Here is a 25,135-nt window from a genome sequence, read left to right as displayed (position 1 = left end):
TCGAAACGGCAACCTTCCAGCCACAGAGCCACCACTTCGCCTCTATATGATCACCCTATACAAAGGATCAGGAGAAGAACTGAGAAATTGCTTCGGGAACAGAATTTAGGGCAAAATGTAGGCAGGCCAGATAGTTCAAGCTCCGCCCAATGCTGGGTTAACCTCCATACACTTGTAGAAGAGCACCACCTACCGGTCCACCAACACTACTTCCAGCAGCTGCCTGGTTTTCCTTAAAGACCATGTCTGCCCCATGAGAGATCAGCTCCACTCTTGCTGGGTTTCTGAGATTTCACAGAATTAGGCTACAAGAAAATAATGCTGCTGGTTATATGTATACAGTATGTGCCTTTATATAGGAAAAAAACTGCCACAGATCTCCAGCTTCAATGTCCTCAAACCACAATAATTTAAAATCGTATTTAGCAACTTGATTTTCTTCAGAGGTCTAAGCAAAGTCACTTCATTTATATGGCTAAATCATCCTAAATTAGCACCATAAACATTCAAATCAGACCTTTTAATAAGCACTGCATGGTCTGAATTCCGATTTACATCTGTGCTTCATCTCTATTCATCATTAATGAGTATTTATTCCATGACCCTGCCAACCTGCACCACTGTGATAAATTATCTGACTCAAGTCCGATTAAAAAGTGCAACCTTGAGAGCTAATTATCTCAACAGACCAACTTAATAAAGCAGATTCTTGTCAATTATGGCGTCGCAGCATGGGTGTCATTTGTAACAAATACTCAAACCCACCTTTGAGGACGGCTTCCCAGAATGCTCTCTTACACACCATATGTAAATTCCAGTATGCCTGCACCTGCAGTGACCTTTTATTAGCAAGCTGACAGAATGATAAAGCTAGCCACAGCAAAACTCCCACCACCAGACAAACAAGCTGTGCAGCTTGTGCCAGTAGGAGATCAACAAGACACAGCTATTAGTGGAACATTTCTAATTGACAATCGGTGATAATAACCCCTGTAATGTCACCTGAACAGCATGGTCGTGGGACACATTTTCCATTTTTTTTTAAATAATAAGTTTGGCGGTGCAGGAGGACCTTAATAAAAACTAAGTACAGTACAGCGAGTGGTTTCTCCTTACATGACCATACTCACAGGCCCTTTAGACCAGAGATGGACAATCTTGGTCCTGGAAGGCCAGCGAGTCAGCAGGTTTCCTTCCTCTCTTCAAAGCCAGGGACACGCTGTTAAATTTGTCTCATCTGTCACCAATCCCGCAATGAGCAGATTCAGTCCATTGAGAGCCGGGTTAGAATGAAAACCTCAAGACACATAAGAGAGCTAGGACCAGGACAGCTCATCCCTGTTTGACGTACTCCAGTCACACTGTGATGGGCTCTTTTGGACTGAGCAACAGCTCTGACAACAGCTGCGTGCAAGTATTGCAATGAAAACAAACAAGTCTATACTAAAGCGATTCAGTTAATAGAACAGTTCAAGCTCATGTAAACGAGCCTGTCAGATTTTATGATACACTATTGACCTCTTTGAAGGAATCATTTTCTTACAGCTGAAAATGCAAGGACTGTTTCACTTTGATTTTTAATGCAAGGTGGTCAGTTGGAAAGTAACTCTTCTAAGTGAAGATTTTAAAATTTCACTTGGTGTTTATATACATGTTGACAACGTATATATCTACCAGTTATTGAAAATTAGGATGTACAGGGAGGCAATCAAACTTAGAGCTCAATATTTATAGTATACTACAAAAGCAGCACAACATACATGCTCCGCCATGGAAAGACATTAGTCTAGAGATCAAGAAGGGACAATATTCTCTGTCTATTATCAACCTGTATACAATCTTTCCGAACATGCAAAAGGTAATGCACATTTAATACTTACTGTGTGGGTCCCAAATACATAATGGCAAGATTCCAGCTTGTTAGCGCTGTTACAACACTACCAGCAAATGGAACAAAGATGCAAGAAAAGATTATGGGTGGTAAAATTAGATGGTGATGGATAAAAAACAGAACTCAACCTTGAATCAGCTTTTACATACTAAATACTCTAGAACAGCTGAAAGAAAGTGACAAAAGCAGAACTAATCTGTACATGAAACCAAACTGTTTAAACTCTGCAGACTGTTCTTAATGAGATTCTTTACATTTGCAAAACTGGCCATTATCAGACCTGAATGAGGATGAAGAACAGCACAGGCTATTAAGCACAGAAGGAGCTGCTTCTGGCCGCTGCAGCATCCTGTTCCCCTCATGTAAAGATGCCCCCCCGTGGAGTCGCAGGACAGCAAGTTTAAGAAGTAGGAATCTGTGAGAAAGCCATTAAGGGACTGCGATCTGAATATGGTATGCTTTGAAGTGTATTTTGAAACATTTTAAATTTAAATTTTTAAGGCTCGGATAGTATTGCACAAAAGGTTGTGGGAGCGCAGAACAAGCTGTCCAGCCATGCTGCCGAAGCCGATACCCTGACTCCTGTCAGGACACGGCTGGATGAGATCGTCTATCCAGACGGGTTAGATGGGCTGATCTAATTTGTGACCCTTCTTATGTTTGCTAAAAAAAAGCAAAACTTTAAACAGATGCATTAAACCTTTTAACATATCTCCCACACTGAACAACATATATTTCTTTCACAGTAAAACTGCAAACTGTAAGTGCACGTTTTCATCTAGTTTAAACCCAATCCTTTGCCATCAGATATTTTTAACTGTTCTCTGAAGAATTTAACAATGATCACTGTATAATCACTAACGACTGTTTTAACCATGGAAGAAAATAAAAAATAAAAAGTGTTTCATAAAATAAAAATATTTATGGGCTTTTATTCTTTTTTTCATACAATGGCATAAACTGCATTGATTTATTTTTTGCACCAGCAACTATGAAACAGCAAAACAGCACATCCTGTTCTCATTACTGCATTAGACTCGTTAAAGAGAGGTCAAAGCTGCAACACATACTGTAAAAGTCATGTTAAAGGTTGTGAAAATACAAATAATACTTACAAAGTATTTATTAACGGAGACATTTTATGAAGTGCATCACATAAAACAATCCCAACGATTGACCACATTGCATCACATTTCCCTCAAACTGAAACAAAACCTGTACTTGCTGGAGGTCATGGCTTCAAACCCAACTGTAGCAGAGAAAAACAATGTGTTTTACAGGGGAAACAGACAATTTCTTTAACCTGCAGCAAAACACCTGACAGCTTCCCTTGTGTCTTCTACACAAACACAGCCTGTTCCTCTGCTACTGCTCATTGGAGACGTTCTGAAATCTCATCCAGTGTCTGGATAAGTCTTTGGGTCAAAAGCCGTCCGATGCACTTGTCTTTTTCTGCACTTAGGAGAAGGGGAAGATAAAAAAAAGAAAACATGCCAACAACATGTGAATTTTTTGGCTGGTTAACAAGGCATTTGGTTTGCTAACTAGCATCTGAGCTGTCTGCATGTTTTCTTCTTTCCTTCCCATTTTGGGGTGGTAGATAACTGTAATATATTGTCGACATCGATGGTCTGAAAGTGCTTTGCTCTGATTTTCGTACCTCGTACCTTCGGCACTTCGGGATGTACACAAGCACTGCTCCTGGGCTTCTAGTGAGCTGACCATCCACACCAAAATCGTCTGTTACAAAAGCAGTATGACAGAATCTTGTCAAGTCAGACAGATCCTACAAGAAAGGCCACAAGTGAGGTACAGGGCTTAATGTAGAGCTATTCATCAGTCACTACAAGTGGAGCTCTACAGAGCCTAGACACCGCTGGGCAGGCCATCACACTTGTTCTGTTCTGCACTGCAACTGGTATATCATTCCACCAGCCACCAGGAAGCTGCAGACGCAGCCTTGATTCGTCAGCAGGTTTGGATTGGGCTTCACTGCGAGTGACAGCGTACTGACTTGTTCTATCTGCAACATACTGTACCAGTGGTACAGAAGCACTGCTACCTGGATAAGTGTGTCTATCAACAGGTTCAATCACAGCGTCACTCATCGCTGTGCCCAATCATCTCAATAATTAGCTGATTTAGTGCTTATGGAACAGTCTAAGTTCTATAACTCTGATAACTACCTTTTGACATTCTGTATTATTTTCACTGAAGTTTTGATTTTCTTTTACAAAACAAAACACTGAGTGTCACTTACTTTTAGTAAAGTCTAACGCATTTCACTGGAGCATAGAATGATTCTTAAGGCACATTTCCCATTTAATGAGAAAATACTTTAATCTTTTAAAGAGACCCAAATTGTCACATGCATGCAGAAAGATGCATTATTTTGGTTTGTTTTTTGGAAACAATTTCCCGGCATTCTGAGTCCGCATGTGGCCGAGCTGTGTCAGCGGAATGGCCTGCCAAGGAGCCAGAGACCAGACGGCATGTGGGTGGCTTTCAGAGGGCAGGGAGACCAATACCTCAATACCTGCTCAGGCACAGAGTCCTTCCTAAGAGAGGTTTTTCAAACAAAGGGGGTGCATAACAAAATGCACAATTTAGTTAATTTGAAGAAAGTCCTTGAAAACAGTAGGACACACATTTTACATCATCTATGCATCAGATGTCTTGAGGGGAATTCCTTTCAAATGATCGGCTCTCCCGTCTGGGGGCGGCTGAACACTTCCTGCTCAGAAGACTCAAGAGTGGAACTATTCAACAGGGAGCAGCTGATTCCAGAATGACAATTTCACTGGCAGAAAGTGTTTCTCCCCTTTTTATTGCAGGAAAGAGAAAAAGATCTTTCAGCCACTTTAGTCTTGTTTTCAGAGAATGTTCAAATAAAACAACTCAAAGCTGTGACAAAGAATAATTACTTTTTACAAACATTTCCCAATCACCAGAGGTTTCTACTTGATACTTTCTCCTTCAGTATTATTTAAATTATTTTTAAATATTATTATTGATATATTTAAATTATTTCTGCTATTAACTTATCAAATAGATATTAATTGTACACGAGCAACAATGCTTTCAGTAAAATTAAGGAAACTTTGCCATACTCGCTACACAAATAAGCTAAAACTACATACTACAGTGCACCTTTATCAGCTATACAGTAAATTATATAAAACTCTTAATACCTTTCAATAAAAGAAAACTCAGAAAAACCTACAGGTGTGATGCAAGATGAAATTTTAAATCTGATCTCAGAGACAACAGCAAAGCAAAAATAAATATTTCAACATTTAGCAGGATTTACATTTTTATTTTTAAAAATCAGCAATATAATTTATAACATAGGTACTATTAGAATACATCAGTGGTGACACACTGTTTACTGGCAAGTAAAAAAAGTCATTTTTTGCTCTAATATTTTTAGCAATAAAATGTCACAGGACTCCACCTGCACTTACTACTTGCTGTACTGTTATCACAAATCCAAAACAGATGACACTTAAATATGGCAATATAATTAAATGCCACATTTTAAATCAGATTTAAGAAAGTCAGATCAGTTATTTTAAACTCGATCTATTATGTTTCTTTAATAAGAAAAAGCAGACACTGTGTACCAGTTCTCTTATTATTAAATATATGGCACTTTCTGCTATCAAATAGCTTGCTTTACTTATTAAATGAAAAGTATAGAAAAGATGTAATAGAGTTTATGTAACTTCTGAAAGTCCGGGGTTATGCAAATACAAGGGGATTTTAGTTTTTTTCCCCATCATTTGCAGCCTTTCTTAAATGAGACAAATCCAGCCTTCTGCCACTCAATGTTAGATATGGTTGCTTAATTTGCCACATACACGAGACAGCGCAAGATGGCTATTCAACACGCCTGCTCTCTCCCACTTGAAGCGAGGGAGTGTAAAGAGACTCACTTGAGCTCACAGTGTCTTAACACACCTGGTCTGGGTGGAGCTGTACCTCCTGCTGAGATTTTCACACATGCAGACTTTCAGGCTCCTGTTCCTGAGGCATTGCAAAATGCACACAGGACAATGCCTCAGTGCAGCTGCCCTTTTCCACCTTAAAGCCATTCTATTCATCTGTCACTTGAAATGACTCCTAAATTCAAAGCAGGGTCAGATACTGCAATATGCAGTCTATATAATATGATACACTGGTTGTATGCATGTGTGTCTACCACATATTCTACACAAAGTCTGGGTTACCTGGTGGATGCTGCACATTGGTAGTGGTGGAGGGGATCCCCATTACCTGTAAAGCGCTTTGAGTGGAGTGTCCAGAAAAGCGCTATATAAGTGTAAGCAATTATTATTATCTGCTGTTGAAGGTTTCAGGGATGAGGAACAAGGAAACAAAGGCATTGCTCGTTTTGTGTTTTTGTTGTGTTTCCCCCCCCAAAATAAATATTTGATCCATTAATATCCAATTGTCAATCATTAATGACCCAACTAATCCATTGTTTCGGCTCTTGAATTTAGATCCTGTTATTTGTTAGCTAAAAGGCAAAGTCAGGGAAGACTTACAACAATATGTTAATGAACAATCTATCTCTAAATGGAAGTTTTGATTAAACAGGCCTGAGGAAATATACTGACTTATAAATTATTGATAACCAAGCCTGTGCATTGATAATTAGTTTCTTCTTTAAATAAAAGTTTTTTTTTTTTATTATCCCCACATCATGTCTGACTCTCTAATTCTGCGTGCAATTGAACTTGTCTTCTCCCAGACACCAGGCTTGCTGATCACAAGCACACAGGCAAAGTAAATAAATGACTGAAAATGCCATTTAATGATTATGCTGAGGGGAACACACTCAGTGGTGAATTTTAAAACTGATATGGCTACATTTTGTAGAATGCATGTAATAAACTTGCAGAAGAAACCCATGTTTTAGTGCCATGCAATACACTTCCCTCCTTCAAAGACTAACAAAACAATAAAAATTAAACAAACATTTAAACTGTATTTCCCCATAAGGATAAACATTGAATGAATCCCACAAAAATATACTTTGTTGTCTTTATTCGTTCTTTGCTATATGCTTACAAAATATAAAAAGAGAATCCTGCCAACAGAAGACAGGCTGAGAAAATGCTCTCTGCTCAAGCAGCTCAAAGCACCAACAGAGCAGCTCAGTCACAATGCTCTGTGCTCTAACACCACTTACTAAAACCAAAAAAATTACAAAGCATCTGATCAACCCCCAGGGAGTAATGCTTGTAGCTCTGAAACCAAAATACTAAACAAAGGAAGTAATAAAAATACAATAAAATTAGGGGTGTCATAAATGAATTTCTGCTGTAATTATGTTACCATCGCAAAGAGAACAAACATCTTCACATTCTGCTCTCAAATGTACGAACTAACAACTTTCGGCATGTGACCTGTATTCCAGGTTTGCCTATTCTCCCCTAGAGTGTAAATCAATTCATAATACAAGAAGCTGTCTGTATCACAGTAACAATTTCCAGAATTCTGCACCTCTGCATATCTGTCCCTTGAAAAGCTGGTTGTTGGTTCATTCCTGAAAGGTTCCCCCTTTTCCCCTTACAATTACTGCCAGCAATCAGAAATATTTATTTTCCATGACCTTTCTGTTGCACCTCATAAACCCTGGATTTACAGCACCATCTATCATTCCACATCATTCCTCACACTCACTTCCCTCTGCTCTTCTAAGGCAGCACCTCTGGCACAATGACACCACACTGAACACAGCTAATCTGCCTGCAAATCTACAGCTAATCACTTTCCGCAACATGGCAGCCCATAGCTGAGCAAACCACGTGCCTTCTCACATGCAGAAAAGCCTTGAGTTATTGTAATGTATAATATAATGTTATAATGTTTCTTTATTAGCCCTGTACAATTTCTTGCATTAGGAATTTGTCTTTTCGCATACCCCAGCTTTTCTCCATGGAGACACAGACACACAGACAGGGAGAGAAGCGGGGGGTCAGAGCGCAGGGTCTGCCATCTGCCACAGACCCCAAGAACTAGTCCGGGTCTAAATTTGACCCCTTAAAAATAGTCCTAATACTGGTCAGGGAACAAAATATAAGCAACAAATGCAAACAGATTTCTTGAAGACATCTTACACGAATGTCCAAGAAATTGGGCCAATGGTGAGGCAAACACTTCACACCTGCGCACCCACCAGTCTCATCTTAGTCTTTCTTTGTCCATTGTGAAAAAGCGAATAAAAATTCAATGGAAACCGGCAGGCCGTGCCGTTTGTGAAGAGACCCAGGCTGTCCGGGGTGCAGGAGGGGCTGTGGCCTGTGTGCTACGGATGTACTGTCACATAAAACTGTGCGTTAACAGGTATATAACACAGAAAGGCTCAGCCGTTCCTCTGGAAGCAGCCCGTTTGTAGCAGTGTGACATCTGATCTAATTAAAAAGGTCCTGCCAATCTGCATCTGGCAGCATTCTGGCTCTTTACAGAAGTGTCTGATTTGGCTGATTCAGAATGGAAGACTGAAATAATTTTTTACAAACCAGAGAGCCACATCTGCAAGCTACTACCAATCTACTGAGCATAAGGGCCACATGAGGCCTGCTCTAATCTGTAACCTTAAATGTTTTTCGAATTTAGTGCATAGCTATAAGCTATAACAGCTTTAATCAGTGTGGGATACTACCATCTATGGACACATGACATCCTGTAAATTGATAGGAGAAGAAGGTACACAAGTGTAATGATTTTACCAATAGCTCTGGACAAGTGCTTCTGCCCTTGTCAAAGGACACAAAGACGCAAAGGACCTCAGGATTCTTCTTTCATTTAAAATTGTAGATTTTGTTTTAGAGAAGTGGATACAAGCACAGGCCCCCCCTAAAGCATTTAAAAAAAAACACAAAGGCTCCTGAATTGTTATTCAAAGTGTTACATATTCCAGGATATTTAAAGCAATTAAAAGGGAGCAGAACTATCACTGATATTAGAGTCAACGGGCAGCTTTGTCAGAATATTACAAGAAAATGAACACAAAATATATTTTTTAAACGGATTAACATTCAAATTGAAAAAATCCTGTGTGTTATACAGCTTGTGCACTTGTGTTTCATAGCCACCAGTGATGGTTTCAGATTTTACTGCACATACAGCCCATACGCTGGAAGAATGCTAATATCAAGCAGGCCTGACAGCCCAAGACATTTTTAAAAGGGTAGGCACATAAGTCAACATGACATTACTCATAAATAAGTAATGCACCCTCTTTGATTGCCAGAGGAATACCCGACGCCTTCACTGAAATGTGATTTAAGTGTAAATATAATTCAATAACTGCAAGACACATTTTATTTCAGTGATAGCCTTTTCATTCAAAATGCAGAACACCTTGTGGATAGTTAATTCCGACTTTTATTTTTCCTGTGAGTACAGGTATGTTGTCCTCTTCCAAGCCTTCTGTCCTGCATCACTTCTGCTGAAGTTAAGACTCATCTGAGTGGTATTTAAACAACACAATGGCCCATCTGGCCTGAAAGACATGGCCAGTTCGCTGACAAGGTTTTGATATACATGCCAAGTCAATCTGTGTGTCACAGATATCATAAGTAGGGCTCAGTTTTCAACAGTAGCAATACTACTGAATAATGAATATTTTGAAAAAACATAACACAAAATTACAGTATTGCATGACATAAAAAAACAGGGCACATACTGTACTATAGCATACTCTTTACTCTAAACTCACAATTTATTGAATTAACAGTTTCCAGACTCATCTTCATCAGGTATAAACAAATCCAATGTGGCTGTATTTTATTACCCAGTGAGAATACGTTATACCTGTGCCCCTAAATGAAGGCAATTCTGAAATCTGAAAATGTTTTAGGGTCTTATTTTCGATCAGGAAGAGGGACAGATTTACACCAAACTGAATTCTGAACCTCCTCACTTGCCACACTTCAAGGTGTGCACAGCAGAAACAGCTCATTAAGGGCTGGCTTGCAAGTCTATTTCCATTCTAAAAAGTGTCCTTACATGCTCTTCTGCAGCCCCTGGCTCAGTAACCGAATGCTGCACATGTAACTTGTGTGTGGTAAAAAAAGCCACAGCTACACAGCCTTCTAGTTTCAAACATAAGTGCTGAACATCTGCTTCCCCATTAATACAGTACAACAACTCTAAAAGTCGTTGTTTTAATCGGAACACTTTCTCAAAACTACTTCTACTGACAAGCAAGAGCAGGGAATGAAACGCTTCAAATTTTATATATTCCATAAACCCCCTTAAAATTACAAACATATTGTAAGTTTTACAAGTACTGTAAGTGTGCTACTCTCCTAAATTACCCCTCTCAGTAACCCAGAAACACACATTTCCATGCGAGCTCAGATGTCAAAGTGTGAATGACGTGAATAAAACAATTAACTCTACTGGCCACAACCACGACAGAACAACATCAAACAAGGAGAAAAAAAACTATTCACTCAAAGCTTTATTTTCTTCTAGCAGTTCAAACTAACATGAGTGCACTGTCAGACCCCATTCTTGGTAGCCTCCAACTAACACCGCACCCCTACTTCATGCAGGCTCTGACTCGTGCTCCTTGGCTCCTCTGCTGCTGTCACTACAGAGGGAAGGACATCCTGGTCAGCCCGAGCTTTGCCTCAGTGCAGTGAGCATTTCAATGCACTAACTGTGCACTAATCTTAGAGCAGCTCAGCAGGTGAGCACTTTGAGAGAATGTCTTGGCTTTCCAGCGACAGCCTGGCTGTAAAGGCTATAAACCCCCCACCAGTGGGTGGAAAGAGCCAAGGAGGCAAATTCAACCATAAACATCTCTTGTGTGAAGACAGACCACCTTGGGGAGAAAAGGGTGGAGTCCTGGGGAAGAGGGTTCATTTCCCGGATCTACACTCGTCTGCAGTTAGCCTTCATTCTCAAACTTCAGTGAGAACCTCCACTTTTTTTAAAGGAGCTCAAACATTATTGCTTCAAGGCAGAAAAATGTAGTTTGTGCCATACTACAAACACTCTTGCTTTGCCAAAGTAAAACATTTTCATACAAAAAGCTTCCTATGGCTAACGGTTTCATACTGAAATCGGCCTTAGACCAACTAGAAAGATGTATAATTTTTCATGTTACATTTCACTTAATGACACCCTTAAAATCTCTGCAGCCCTGGAATTGGTCTGGAAGGGCTCAGTTGGTGGGAAAGGAATGACAAAACACGTCAACAGGATCAACGTAGAAAACTGCCTCGTGTTTGACGTTAACGCTGATACGCGTGCTCCCGTCCCCCAACATCAACAGCAAAGAACAATAACACCTTACCCGTCCTGTAAAAGACCCTTAGATGTTACTTTTAAAATCAAGCCACGCATTAATAACATGCTGTAAAAATTATCCCATACAGTAAAAGTTATAATTAGAGGTTTGCGTTAAAAGGCTTCCCAGTGAACCTGTGGCAGCTCCATGCAGATGTTTTATGGTGTTCTTGGGCTCCAGGTGCTTAGGAACATAATGCCTTTCACCACAGTGTAGAAGCCCATATAATTCAGAGTGGTGAAGTTTTCCTTTACACCTTTAAATTTCATTTAAACTACACAAATAACAGTTACCAATCACCTTTTAAAAATGACAGTGTTATCGTACCACACAGTGCTGCTAGGTCTCCATGGCTTCAGCCCAGCATCTGGTTACAAACACACACACAATGTGAGGCGGACTGTGTGCGAGTGTGGTCTGCACATGTGCTCCACCCCCGAACACCATCACTGTGTGGAAACAGCGGACAAAGGCCTCAGGGCCTGCTGACTTCTTCATAGCGAACGCAAATCCATCCACACAGCAAAACCAACCCAGAAGAAGAAAAAGGTTTTTTCGATTTTCTCTCAGCATTTTGATTATCTCCTAAACAGGGACATTCTTGTGCTGAATGCTGAATAAATCGATGGTTCGTTGTAAAAAGGAAAATCTTAACCAGCAAATAGTCTCTGAAAATTGTTTTTGCTTTAATATTGTGGAAACTGCTATCTAGACAAAATGCTACATGTAAATGTATGCCTCTTAAAATACAAACAGATTCACATTCAGTTATCATTGCCATTTCCAAGACTGAAACACTCCAGGAAAGCAGATCTGAGTGTGATGGTAAATTATACACACGTTTCTTCACAGTGTGTTAAACTGTCTGAATGTTTAACACCAGAAGACTTGCATGGCTATGTTATGACAACAGAAACAAACCTGGAAATGTTAATTCTACAGCGCTCTTGCCAGTGTGTGATGAAGGAACAAAGCAGGACATTAGAATAATGAAAACTGCTCACCTGTTAATGTAACTAAGGGCGATATATGTTGGCTGCTGCAACTCCTGTTTTTCTAAAACTCGAGGATCAGTATCTAAAAAAGGGAAACAAATTAAAGTCAGAATGAATAACAAACATACAGCTGAAGCATTTTCAGAACATTTTCCCAAATAAGATTTTCTTTCTTGAAATGGTAAATTGCTGTCATTCAAACACAGTTTGAGAATTGTTAAATAACTGCACAACGCAAAGATCTTACTGTTCTCTAAGTACAGTAAGTAAACCAAATAAGCTCTTTACTTTAACCAAAAAAATGAACTTGTGTTTGATGGCACAATTCAGACTATGCATACAGTAAATCAATATTTTCTAAGAATGATTAGGCTGAAAAAATATCTTTTACAAGTTGACGGTTTTCATTAAAAAGAGTATCCCTATTCAAAACCAATAAAAAATCATGATCCTGCTGTCACAATCGTATTGTGCAAAAAGTATTTGATACAACACTCGTGTGTTGAGAGGAGGCAAGGTGGTGCAGTGGTTAGCATTGCTATTTCACAGCAGTGGGGCCCTGGGTGCTGTCTGTGTGGAGTCTGCATGTTCTCCCTGGGTCCGCATAGGTTCCCTCCTACAGTCCATACTGGTAGGTTAATTGACTTCTGGGAAATTGCCCCTGGTGTGACTTTGTTTGCATCTGTGTGTGCTCTGTGATGGACTGGCGTCCCATCCAGGGTGTACACTGCCTTGTGCCCAGTGCTTGCTGGGATAGACTGTCTTCTCCGTGACCTTGAATTGGAAGAAGTGGCTAGAAAATGGATGGATGATATGTATTATTTTTATTTATTATATGTATAGTAAATAAAGAAAATGGAAGGATGGTATAATACATGAAGTATCGTTTTAATTGCGGTTTTATTAAGGTTACAATGAGGCTTTTTTAATTGGTCTCCCTACATGTAAGATTATAGTGCAGCTCATGTAAAGGAAATAAGGAACATAAAGAGTTTTCAGAATTAAAGATGTCATACTATGAAAACAAATGACTCAGATAAATAATAGAGTTTTCTCTGTTAGGGCAAAACCATATTTTTTGCACACAGTTTGTGCAGACATTTGTTATGTAACTTTGTTGTCGTTGCTGCTGCTGTTCTGTGTTTAATGTCTTTGTATTGGAGCATACTTGCAAATACACATTTCATTGCACTTTCATTGCATAAGACAGATAAACTAAACTGATATAAATTCAACAGATAAGTTGCAAAAACGGAGCTTGTCTAAAGAACTTGAAACAGATGACCACTTGTTCATTTTCTTGTCACTATTCGTGTTACACAACACACATGATTAAGACAAATATAACATCTTAAGACCTCAGTAAGCCTCATATTTAGAGTAGTTCTGGTGGGTAGCTGCGTCAGCATGTGTAGTCTGCAAAGGAACAAGTAATATAGGTACAGATCATTTCACACACAAATTATCATTCACAAAGTGTAATTTCATAAGTTTCCCATCTAACACTGATTTAACTTGATTTGGACAGTGGTTACTGTGGATAAAAAAAGAAGCTGAAGTTAAAACTACAGGTGAAACAAAAGTAAAACAGTAAAATGGTTCATGTTTTCAGCACAAACCTATGATCAAGTCTTCAAAAGCTCCAGCTATTAGAGCTCAAAAGCCCTATTTCGGTATTTTTAATACACCATAATGATTCCATTGTTCAGTATTTTGAAAAAATATAAAAAATATAAATGTTGTCTCCTATGCGTGAATTAAGTAACCAAATTTAATTCCTGGACATGTTCTGAAGAGACTTTCCATTAAAGCACAACAGATGTAGAGAAGAGCTTGTCCAGCCTTCAGACTGATCATCACTGCAGACCTGTAACAGCCTTAACACTGACCAGGCCTGAAGCAGGACGGGCAGGCAGCTCTCTGGATACCTATAATTTGTGTACTTTCTAGGTAAAAAAGAAACCCAACCACTCCAATTGCTGTAGTAATTGGAGCAGTATGACAGGTAAGAAAACATTTTTCCCCATCACTCCTTGTTCTATGTAAACACTACAGCAGGAGGGATGTGAAAAGAGCAGTAATTGATGTCATTTTAATCCAGAGGAAACTGCTGCTAAATTGGGGTCTTCCCTATAGACCTAACAGACTGTAATGTACAGTAGCACAACAGAACAGATCAGTCTGAAATCTTTAGACCAGAGCTGCCCAGCATGACCGCTGTCAGGGCCCACGTAAGCAGGTCAGTGGCCTGAAGAAGATGATAAAGGAACACATGCTTGTCTGCATTTGGACTCGCACGAACTGCACCGCTATGGCACAGAGGTCCACATCTCCTCTGCAAAGGCCACGTGAAGGAATGAAAAGCACGGAGCACACTCTTCCACATGCCATTTTTCATTGTATGCGGTGATCTTGCTGGCCGAGGGGAAGCCACAGTGCTTGTAAATCTCAGCTGTCCTAAAGGAGGAGTATCATTAAATTCTGTTCTACTGATGTGGTTCTGCTGCTGTGGAGGCCCTCTTGGCCAGGAGGCCACTGCCCAGAGGGAGATTCTGGAGCAGCAGTAGTGAACCACAGGTCTATACCAAAACAAGATCAGTACCATGCCGAAGAGCCAGATGACTTCATGAAAAGCACAATCGACAAGAGAAAGCAGAAATAGATACTTTTTTTCCAGCAGAGATAGACAAAAGTGATTTCCAAAACTCAAGCATAAAATACACCAGTGACCAGTCCCATCTAGGCTTGCTCTATTTCATTCCAAAGGATCCCAAAGCACTTTTCTTACGGGAAGGGGCAAACGTGTTGCCCCAGCTTGGAGCTGCCCCATCTGGGTGATGACCAGCAGCCTACCTCCACAGCAGACCAGGCAGAGGATTACTTTTTTTGTAAACTAGCTCACCCAACAGTGCACACTAGGGTCTGCAGCATGATAAGTACTGTGCATATGAATATTTACATATGCAGTGTCTCTCAAAAGTATCACGAAAATAAAAAAGTAAAAATGTCAAAAGTACAAATCATCAAACGGGGATATTACTGGACTCCTGCTGATTTCGCCTTTGATTAATTGCGAATGACGCATACACATTTTTACACAAATATTTTGAAAAAAAAATTGAAAGTTCAAACTGAATCCATATTGGGTGAACGATGTTGGATGTCAGCAATAACCCTGTTGCTTGTATTCACCCCCTGGAGTCAATATTTACTGTAAGTAGCTTAGACAGCTATTATAGCTGCAAGACATTTTGGCCAAATCACTACCAACTTTGCACACTGGGAAAGTGAGATTTTGGCCCATTCTTGTTTGCAACCTGGCTCAAGCTCTGACAACTTAATGGGGATCATTGATGGACAGCAACTTTCAAGTCATGGCTCAGAATTTCTGTGTAACCGTTACCAGAGAATGTGGTATTAATTACTGAGCATTTTGAAATAGGTGGTATTTCAGTTTGTTTGACTTAAATCTGATTTAGTTACCGAGCTACTGAAGGATATATAGTTAAATAATGTAGAGTCTGAAGACAGGTATACAGTGGTGATGCATCAATCCACTCTTAATGGCTCCGAGCTTGGTAGCACTAAAGGTAACAAACGTTTATACGGTTCTCTCCCTACTTCATTGAAATTTCTGAAAGTACTATCTAAGGATTGACTGTTTAGAAAATCAACTACACTTGAGACTAAATTGTAGTCATAATGACATACAAAAATTATTTATAGAGCAATGATCCGACAAGGAAAATGCAGCCCGGACTGCCTGAGTTGCAACAAAATACTATACATTAAAAACATATTCTATGAGAACAAGCTTTACAGTGTTGTTTAGCATGAAGTACCAACAGAACAACTCACGCCAAGCATGTGAGGCAGAAATGTCAACCGTTTGCAGTAAATGAAAAGATAATGAGTCAGCTGCTACTCAGCACCCCACTAGAATATCTGAATGGAGTAACTCATAGAGATTAATACCCAGAAAAAAAAACTGGAGGGGATTTTCAGTTCACTGAAACAAATGGCTGTTTATAATTGTAATATGCCTAGTGGAGCCAGTGGCACAACAGCTCGTCTGGTTGGGATGGTTTAGGAAGTCCGGGCCCTGCACTCCTGCACCGGCATGTCTGCAACATGGGAGAAGAAGCATCTTCACAACCAGAGCAGCCTCAGGAAACAATAAAAGAAATCCAGACGGGATTTTATTTTTGTATGGAATTCACCAAGGAATGGTTTATGAAATGTCATTTTTGTACCTACAGGGGAAAAAAAAAGGATGCCCCCAAACCTCACATTTTAGTTAGGTGAAAAGAATCAGACACAATACTTCGAGATGAATTGAAACCCAGGAAATGTGAATGAACAGGTGTATCCCAACATGCACAGGAGACACATTTGATGTTGAAAGTACAAGCTGGTTACTAAGAAAGATGATGTATCTAAGTACATACAGCATAATATTGAGTGGGCAGTAAAATTTAGCCTATCCCAGCCTTGGGACACTAGCAGTGCTTAGACGAAAACCTCAATTATTCTTAATGACAGCAATCACAAAAAAGAAATCCTCCCTAACTGAAACGTCTTGAAATATAAAATAATAAGCACCCACGCATTGAGAAATATTGCTAATAGGTTCACTTTGTCATTGGTACCTCTGACAGGGCAGCTCAAATCATTTCATACGTGTAACAATCTCTAAGTGCACTGTGTTAGAGCTAGAATGTTAAAATGAGACCCTAGAAAGTCTTCAGGACTACTGGGGACCTTTTTGTTTTGCTATATACTTCCATGAATAGCATTTTTCCCCACCTGTTTTGTCGGTAACTGAATGACCAGAGGGCACTGCGTTCTAGCTTGATCTTGTTAGATCTTAGAAGCTAAGCCAGCAATACCTGGTCAGTACTGTGATGAGACGCAACCAAATAATAACCAGGCTCCTGCTACAAGTGCAGCTGGTGGATCGGTAGGGGCCACTTTCCACTCTGGTCAAGGATTTCTAAACCAATGCTCCAGTTACGCGACTGAGGACTGTTTGAAATAGGAGTTCCTGTCCTTCATATCAGATGCTAAACCAAGGTCCAGAAGATCCCATGGCATTGCTTGCAAGGGTAGCATTGTTAAAGCTGGGATCCTGGCTAGATCCCCACTCTGGGTTATAACTACCTTACTATCTGGCCTTCCTGTACAGTAACTGAAGTGATTTCTCACTTCTCTGGCTGTGGAGAGGGGATACTGATGATCAATGTCTGCTGCATATCACCCAAGTTTCATAGGAAAAGCACTTTTCTACTTCATGTTCCACCAGGTCCAGCAGTATAATTACTGTACCACTGGAATATATGTTTTATTACTAAAAGTCTCTTTAAAATGCCTATATTTGGGCTGCCAGTTAAAAGACTTGCCATATGTTCTCCTGAAAGATTAACATACTGTACCTGAATACTTTAAACCCATAAAGATGAATATTTACTAAAAACAGTAAATATTCATTTGGCTTGATTTGGCTGAAGCTTTTATCTCAAGGTCTCACATTTGTTAAGCTGGGTATTTTACTAGAACAGTCTGAGTAAAGCACCTTGTTCAGCCCAAACAGTGATCCCTTACAGATATGAGCCCAGAGCCCTCTAGAACATTCCTCTTCTATCTACTGTATAGTGAAATGGGATTTTCAAACGTTGCACTAAAGGACAGCTTTTTAGTCACAAATTAAGAACTTTTTATATCTCTGATCCTGAATGGGGTATTTAAATGTAAAGTAATCTTTATAGAAATAGAATATATTCAAGTACAAGACGCTTATTATAACTCCCCCCCGAGAAAAAAATTAGAATTTATATTAATGGCTAAAGGTCAGTTTCATTAGCCTTAAAACAACCAGCAAGCAGTATTTTGTTATTAAGTCATATAGAAATGAAGGTTATATGAAGGTTATATGCTGTAGTCGATCCCCCTTTAATTTTCACTCACTCATTTGCAGTTTTCAAATATATTATTGTTTCCAATTTCTCCCATATGGATTAGACCACATTATACATAGGTCTGTCTTTTCCCAGACATTCTGCTTTGTAATGCTACAATAGGCAGCTTCCACACCCTGAGGTGAACCACTTCAACTTCAAAAAAATCTGCCCACTGACATTCATGTGTGAACAGAATTAACCATAAAACAGGGCCTGTGACTGTTGCCTCGGGCTGCTAATGAGCAATGCTGCAATACTGCCCCCTTGTGGTAAACTCTGCAAATTTCACATTTGAATGCCCAGCAAGATACTTAAACAAGCCATACTGTAAAGTCAATGGAAATTTGATGTTTAAACTCATTTATTGGACACATCTGCAGTTTTTGTAAGGAAGCAAAGATACAGAGCTCACACAATCATTTCTGAAAAGCAAAGGAAAGGTCCATAGTCTACTGTTACAAAAGCACAATCGTGAGATAATATATTTCCATCATGCAGCACTTAAAAAAACACTGCTGCCATCGGACTGGAGGTTCTAAAGGAAAGATCTGTGATGTCATTGAGAATGCCTCCTCTCACGTCTCTTATTATCCTCACGATTTAAAAAACAGAGTCTGCTCAGTGTTTGGAAGACTGAAAAGGAAATCTGCAATCGGAGAAAATATAATTATCAAAACATCAATAATCAACAGAATCTTCCAGGCTTTCTAGTTTTGCTGCTGCAATGATACAGTATGGAATAAACTATACATGTACATTGCATCTACTTTTTACATTGCAAACAATACCTAATAAAGCTTCCGCAGACTGGTGACATCTTACTTTATAATGCTCATACCAAGCGCGCTACAAGCGAATGGAGAGATTTTTAAACACCTCACCATACAGACATCACGTTTTTTTAATGCCCATCGTTATTGATGAAAACGTTACAAAAGCTGAATCCCGAAAAGGAGGGCCACAGACCTCTACCCGTTAAATCCAATCAAAGCGCCTTGAAGAATATATTAGAAAGTATTATTTTAGCTCAGCAGTGGGGAAGCATGATGGTGTCATTAAGAGCTGCTCCTCGCGTCATCCGTGGTTTGTTCTGTGCACATAATTAAAGTCTGCCTGTGTAATGGCTTGCAGATGCAGTATTCTTAGGGTATTATTTAAATCATTAAAAACAGCACAAAGAAGCACTTTGCGCTGCCATCTCACATTTAATGAGTCTTCATCGCTGCAAGTTTAGATGCTTAACTTTATGTGTATTCTGTAAGTAAACAAATTTTTTAGCGCAGTTTAACTTGAACCATATTAACTTATATTAAAACCACACATCACTAGACTTGTGTATTTGCAGTTTCTCTTTGGCCAGCTTTGTGCTGTAAATTAAAACTTTAACACCTTATAATTAGGAAAGAATTCAGACTGCTTCTGGCCTTAATTTGCAACCAAACAGGAAAGACCCTCACTTAAAAAAAAAAGTTTTGACTATTTTTTTTCTTCACATTATTGCTATGTAAAACACTCTACACAACCACTTCTCAGCTACAGTACAGCCATGCTTGAAGGTGCTATAAAATATGTCTTACAATAATATGACATGTTTGTATATACTCCCTCTTTAAGGAGACTGCAGCCTGCGTACACAAATCTAGAAATGCTACACTGATTTTATGGTCACATGAAGGCAATTAAGCATGTTTTAGAACCATTTCCCAAAGGATAAAAATAAGTTAAGATGCAATTAAGATGATACAATTATCATGTTTAAAGGTATTATGGCTGTCAGGCATGAAGCAAAAAGAGCAGACATATAAAGCAACAGAGGCCAACAAAAGGCACAGGAAAGCACAAAATTTCTTTATTGCCTGGTCAATTACATATTGATCAATATGGTCTGGCACCCTGTAAATCAGCGCACTCCGTGTTAAGACTTCCCAGGGTAAGGACAGGGTCCACAAGGCCACCCCGGAGAGTGGGAACAAGTGGTCCACTCCAACATGTGGCCTCTGGATTTCTGGCTGTTTCACATTAAAGTCCAAATGTCTGGCGCTAAGAAAGGTTGTCACAGTGTGGACAGGTGGGCCCTCCACTGCGGTGGTCCTTAATTTGGATTTTATTGCATTTTATTCAGTAAATTACCAATGCAGGCTTCCAGATATTTTATGCACAACGCAGTTTGACAGCTCCACCAGCAGGGAGCAGGGTGAGATTAATTCGGCAGGCTGCATGCAAAGGCTCTGGCGTCCCATTCAAGACCCTGTCCTGCCCTGCGCCTCCAGGATAGGCTCCATGTGGCCACAGCGCTCAGCCAGAACGAGCCGAGAAAATGTGAAGAGGGAGCCCTGCAAGTCCCAGGTCATACAAACAGAGAAGAATCAAAGGCAACCCCCATTCATGAACTAATATCTACAAATCTCCGGTTTAAAATGTGTAAGAAGACTAGGTATAAAAATATGGGAAACATTTCCACTTACGTCGTTTGCTTAGTTGCAGATCTGAAAACAGATAAAACCAACCATAAAAACTGAGTGACACATAAGATTCAATAAAATTACTCACCTGGATTTCCTGAGCTGCTTACTGACTAATCAAACTTAAACCTAAAGCTAACAGAGCTTGCAAAGCATTTCTGACCCTACGCATGTGAATTAATGTCGGGAATTCCAGAGGTGCCACAGCATGTACAGCCACTAGCACAATGGAGGAAGGTGAAGCTGACCACCCCGACGAAGAAAGATGCCAACAAATAATTCTTTCCTTGCTCCAGGGACGTTTATATTGTAAGCAATTAAATCCTCCCCATTAAAAGAACAGTAAATGGCATGCAGAACATGGCAATTTTTTTTCAGTGATGTAGACACACATCAAAACATTTTGGTATTTAACAACAGACAGTGCAGTCTGGTGTAGGTTACCAATCTGCTAAAAAAATAATGCTCTGACTTTTTTTAAGACACAGTGCTGGTTCCAAGACAAATGGGTTCAAAAGGAGGACAACAGGTCTTTGAAGTCTGAAGCACATTTGTACATTTCTGTACAGATTTATATTACCTTCATTAATTAGTGCACTCAACTTTAATTTTCTGTTCTGTGTCTGACTAGCATCACATCTATTTAGCCTTCTAGAGTATCATTCAGAAAGGCCCCACATAATAAATTTCTTTTAATATACTCATTTTTTTTCCAGTCCCTCTACAAAATGTGCTCAACAAAAATGTTCGCTGGAGTACTTGAATGAGATAAAGCACATTCTAAAAAGTCAGCAAAGCCGGAGTTGGTCAGAGCTCACCTTTTCCTGCAGTGTTTTAAGCACAAGGCAATAAAAGCCCTAAATGAGTGATGCATAGAGCAGTGATGGGGTCACACAGACCATCTGTCTGAGCCAGACGTGGGAGGAAGAGGGTTGTAAACACAACCGTGGCTGAAAGGGAAGTTCGAGAGCCACCATGTGCTGCATCAGAGCCCTTTAATCTCACTGACTGGATTCTGTGGGGACGGTGCCAGCTCGAAACTGCAGAGGCTTCCACTACAGCTAAACTGCAAGATTCAGCTTCTCTTTTGACAAAAAAATCCCTAGACGGTCCCTCAACAGAATTTTCACCTATTGCTGTCCTTCAGTATCCTTGTTTTCTGTTCTCTGAAAATTGGGCTGTATGCCCAAACTTCCAATCTGACTTCAGTGCATAAAAATTGGATTAAAAACTTTATGAGCTATATCTCAAAACATCAAGAACAGCAATGCTCTTGTGACTGAGTTTCAGCAGCCTGATTTACAGGAGGTTCCCAAGCATTCTGATTGTGATCGCATTTGTAAGAAACACGCCATAGGTTTAAAGATATAAGCAATTCAGATATCTTTTGTTTAAGTACAATAAAGTATTTCAGACATTGTGGTAGTATCAGGTTGCAATTTAACAAAACCCTGTAGATTACATTTGTGCATTAGGACCTACATTAAATCTCTTACATCTAGCCAATATACCAAGTCACAATCACTAAAATAAGCCAAAAATGCACTAAAGCAAAAATCAATAAACAAAGTCAGCCCCCACACAGAATGAAAATGTGTGCCTCCCATGTGCTAACCAATCCATTTAAAAAGGTCACTCCACCTATATTCTTCATAACAGAGGACAAACAGCTCAGGATGATTCATGGAGGACAAAAAGAACCCAAATGAGCTCCTGTTAAACTGAAGTGAAAGTACACAGAATAAATACCTGTCAGCTCCACATTCAGAAATGGAGAGAATTGTGTCCAGGGTTTATAAGCACTCTCCACACCTGAACTGGTCAAAAACCAAGAGAGAGACGTAATACTGGCAACAGTATTGTAAAAAATTACCTCAAGATGAAAAACAGATACAACAAACACATTGAAAATATGTATATTCTCAAACAGAGCAAAACTGTCAGTTTAATACAACAGTGAAAAATGACCCCAAAGTAAAACAGAACTATTAGGTTTGAGGACAGATATTTAAATATCCCAGGGCTCCTTGTACAGCATGCTCAGGTCCACATTCCTCCTAAGAGGGAATCAATCAAGTTAACACCCAGGGAGAGGAAAAGACATGCTTAAACACTGCAGACAAGAGAGTGCAACAATTTGAACATCATAAAATAGAAGAATCATCCATAAATAATGCACTATTATTTTCAGAAAGCTGTTTTTCTTTCTTTTGAAAAGCAAAATTAAGTCTGTTCTGCCAACATTTTAATCAGTCACATTTATTGACACTGATTAATTTCTAATAGTTCCTCATGAACAGAATGCTTGATAAAAAAATGTACTTCATTTTAGGAAGCAAAATAGTTTACAGAAAACAATAAAAATTGAGCTAGTTTATCAAACTCGGAGAAAGCACCGACTTTGCTGTGTCATTCAAAAATCGAGTGTCTTGCCTTTTTGCTGTACCCTTACATAACTGATCTGTGAATAAGCAGCTTACACCAAGGCTAGTGCTCCTGATGAGACTGCCTGGGCACTTTGAACGCAGCTCTAATTGCATCTTCATGCCTGCTGAAGGCTGACAGCTTCCGCTTTCAACTCATTACCAGAAGACATCAAGGGCTCTTCTAGGAGGGGATCACCTGGTCCAAATTTATCTCCATGGCCTGGAGGAGAACGGGTAGATGCCTAATGGGGAACCTCAATGGTGACATTTTTATGATGTATCTAAACAGTTGCACACATATGAAAGAGGAATGAATGCATTTAAAAGGCGATACGTGAACATCAAACCTTTTACTGAGCCACCCAAAAAGCGGTCTCTATTGCCAAAGCCGTAATAAATTCCAAGAGTTTTGTCATTTTTTGGGGGGAATTCTTTGCCTTAAAAAATTACCCCCCCGAGATCCACTTCTGTAAAGCATGGTAGAAGAAAAAAGCTGTTATCTGAAGAATGTATCTCTTGCATCTCACCGAACAGCCAGGACCACAAAGCACCTAGCTGGACAGCTCCTGAGACGCCCTGGAGAGGTACGCACTAAGCAGTCACTTCGAATCTCACATTCTGCTGGTAAAAAGCAGAAAAGCACAGAAAAAACGTGGAATGAAAACAGTAATAAGGAATAATACATGCCTTAAGCTGATTTTGAATCACTGCACACTGTATGACACATTTCAACTTGCAAAAGCTGGACATGCCAGCAAGTTTGCTATAAATGTTTGTTTGGGAATTTAACTACATTACAGGAAAGAGGAGGAGGGGGAGGGACACCCGCAGAGCCAACAGCTTAAATCCAGCGCATTGCAGAGGGGCCATTTTATTGCCTGTTACTGCTGCCTTTAGGGTGTGCACACAAAGTCAAAGGCTGTTTCTGCACAGGCCCACTGAGCAGGCAGCAAACCCAGCCGGCTCTGAACAGCAGGTTTTATAGCACTCTCTGAGCAAACAAGGGCTGCTTATCACATGGCTGCTCAAACACTTTATGGCCATTTGGAAAATAAAATCACCTTTATTTTGCCTTCTCAAGAAAGAGAGCACTGATGCAGTACATACATAACATTGTTTCTATTTGTCAGACTAGTATTTTTAACTTTCAACCCAAGTCCGATTGTCACTGGACAAAGACAAGAGGTGTGTATTTCTATCCGGCTCACTGAGCGTCTCCAACAGACATCTGGGTCCTGAGAGAGCTCGCAGAGCACAGAAGCCAAATGCCGAGAAAATCACTTCTCTGGAAAAAATACAGATCACTTTAATTAACGGATCTGGACTAAATCTAAAACTTCAAGGAAAACAAAGTACTAAAAATACTAAAGCATTTAAGATTGTGTTTAAAAGAAATGCCTTTGCAATGATTACCATTAGACAGTAATTGGTAAAAAAAGATTTGATTGCTATTTTTCAGAACCTTTACATCTTGTACTATACAGTACATTCGCATAATGTCTATGTGTTACAGGACTTAATGTAGCAAATGTAATTCATATTCACCACCGCCTGAACTCCTCTGCACTGCTGTCTGCTCCAGTGTGGAGCAGCCGGACGACAAACAGGACAGGGAGTGAAGGCTACACTCCTACACAACTAGTGGTCACTATATTGATTGACTGGCCACAGAATATACAGCCATTAAATCAGATTGAAACCCCAATACTACGCAATCCAAAATGTCAACACCTAACACTTTATGATAAGGCACAATCTACACAGGCCTGTTTTACGAGCCCAATCTTATTATACATTAATAAGTGTTGCTGGTGGCTGGACCTCGCCCGTTTGAGTAGTGGCCAGAGTGAGTGCAATTAGGCCAGCCAGGTGCGCTTGGGCTGGGTGCTAATAAATGTTCCTAAATTTTATTATTTCCGCTCTGATTTGGGGGCACATACCAATCGTCCCAAATTAGAGAGGAAATTGCTTCCATGTTTTCAGCTGCCACGCAGAAATGACTGTTCTGCCATTAAGCCCAACATTCTCTTTCCTTCACATGTCTCACCAGGACCTCACGGCTCCTAGAAAAACACGCCGCCAACCGCAAGAGAG

At 39.8% G+C, this 25,135-nt stretch overlaps 1 protein-coding gene and 1 long non-coding RNA gene across 2 annotated transcripts in view; both read right to left on the bottom strand.

The window, feature by feature from the left end:
* Nucleotides 1–25,135, bottom strand: part of jazf1b (JAZF zinc finger 1b) — a 75,302-nt gene that overhangs the window by 33,005 nt on the left and 17,162 nt on the right. Inside the window, exon 2 of the mRNA XM_006636065.3 lies at nt 12,206–12,278. Coding sequence (XP_006636128.1) covers nt 12,206–12,278 — 73 coding nt within the window. The remainder of the gene's footprint in view (nt 1–12,205; nt 12,279–25,135) is intronic.
* On the bottom strand, nt 18,511–22,595 carry LOC138241612 (uncharacterized). The gene is made up of 3 exons (XR_011190869.1): nt 22,365–22,595; nt 20,619–20,639; nt 18,511–18,799 (listed from the first exon to the last, which is right to left on the bottom strand). It is a non-coding gene; the product is annotated as an uncharacterized lncRNA (long non-coding RNA).

This window comes from Lepisosteus oculatus, chromosome 10 (assembly GCF_040954835.1).
Source record: "Lepisosteus oculatus isolate fLepOcu1 chromosome 10, fLepOcu1.hap2, whole genome shotgun sequence".
NCBI lineage: Eukaryota > Metazoa > Chordata > Actinopteri > Semionotiformes > Lepisosteidae > Lepisosteus > Lepisosteus oculatus.
This window is presented reverse-complemented; position numbering and strand designations above follow the sequence as displayed.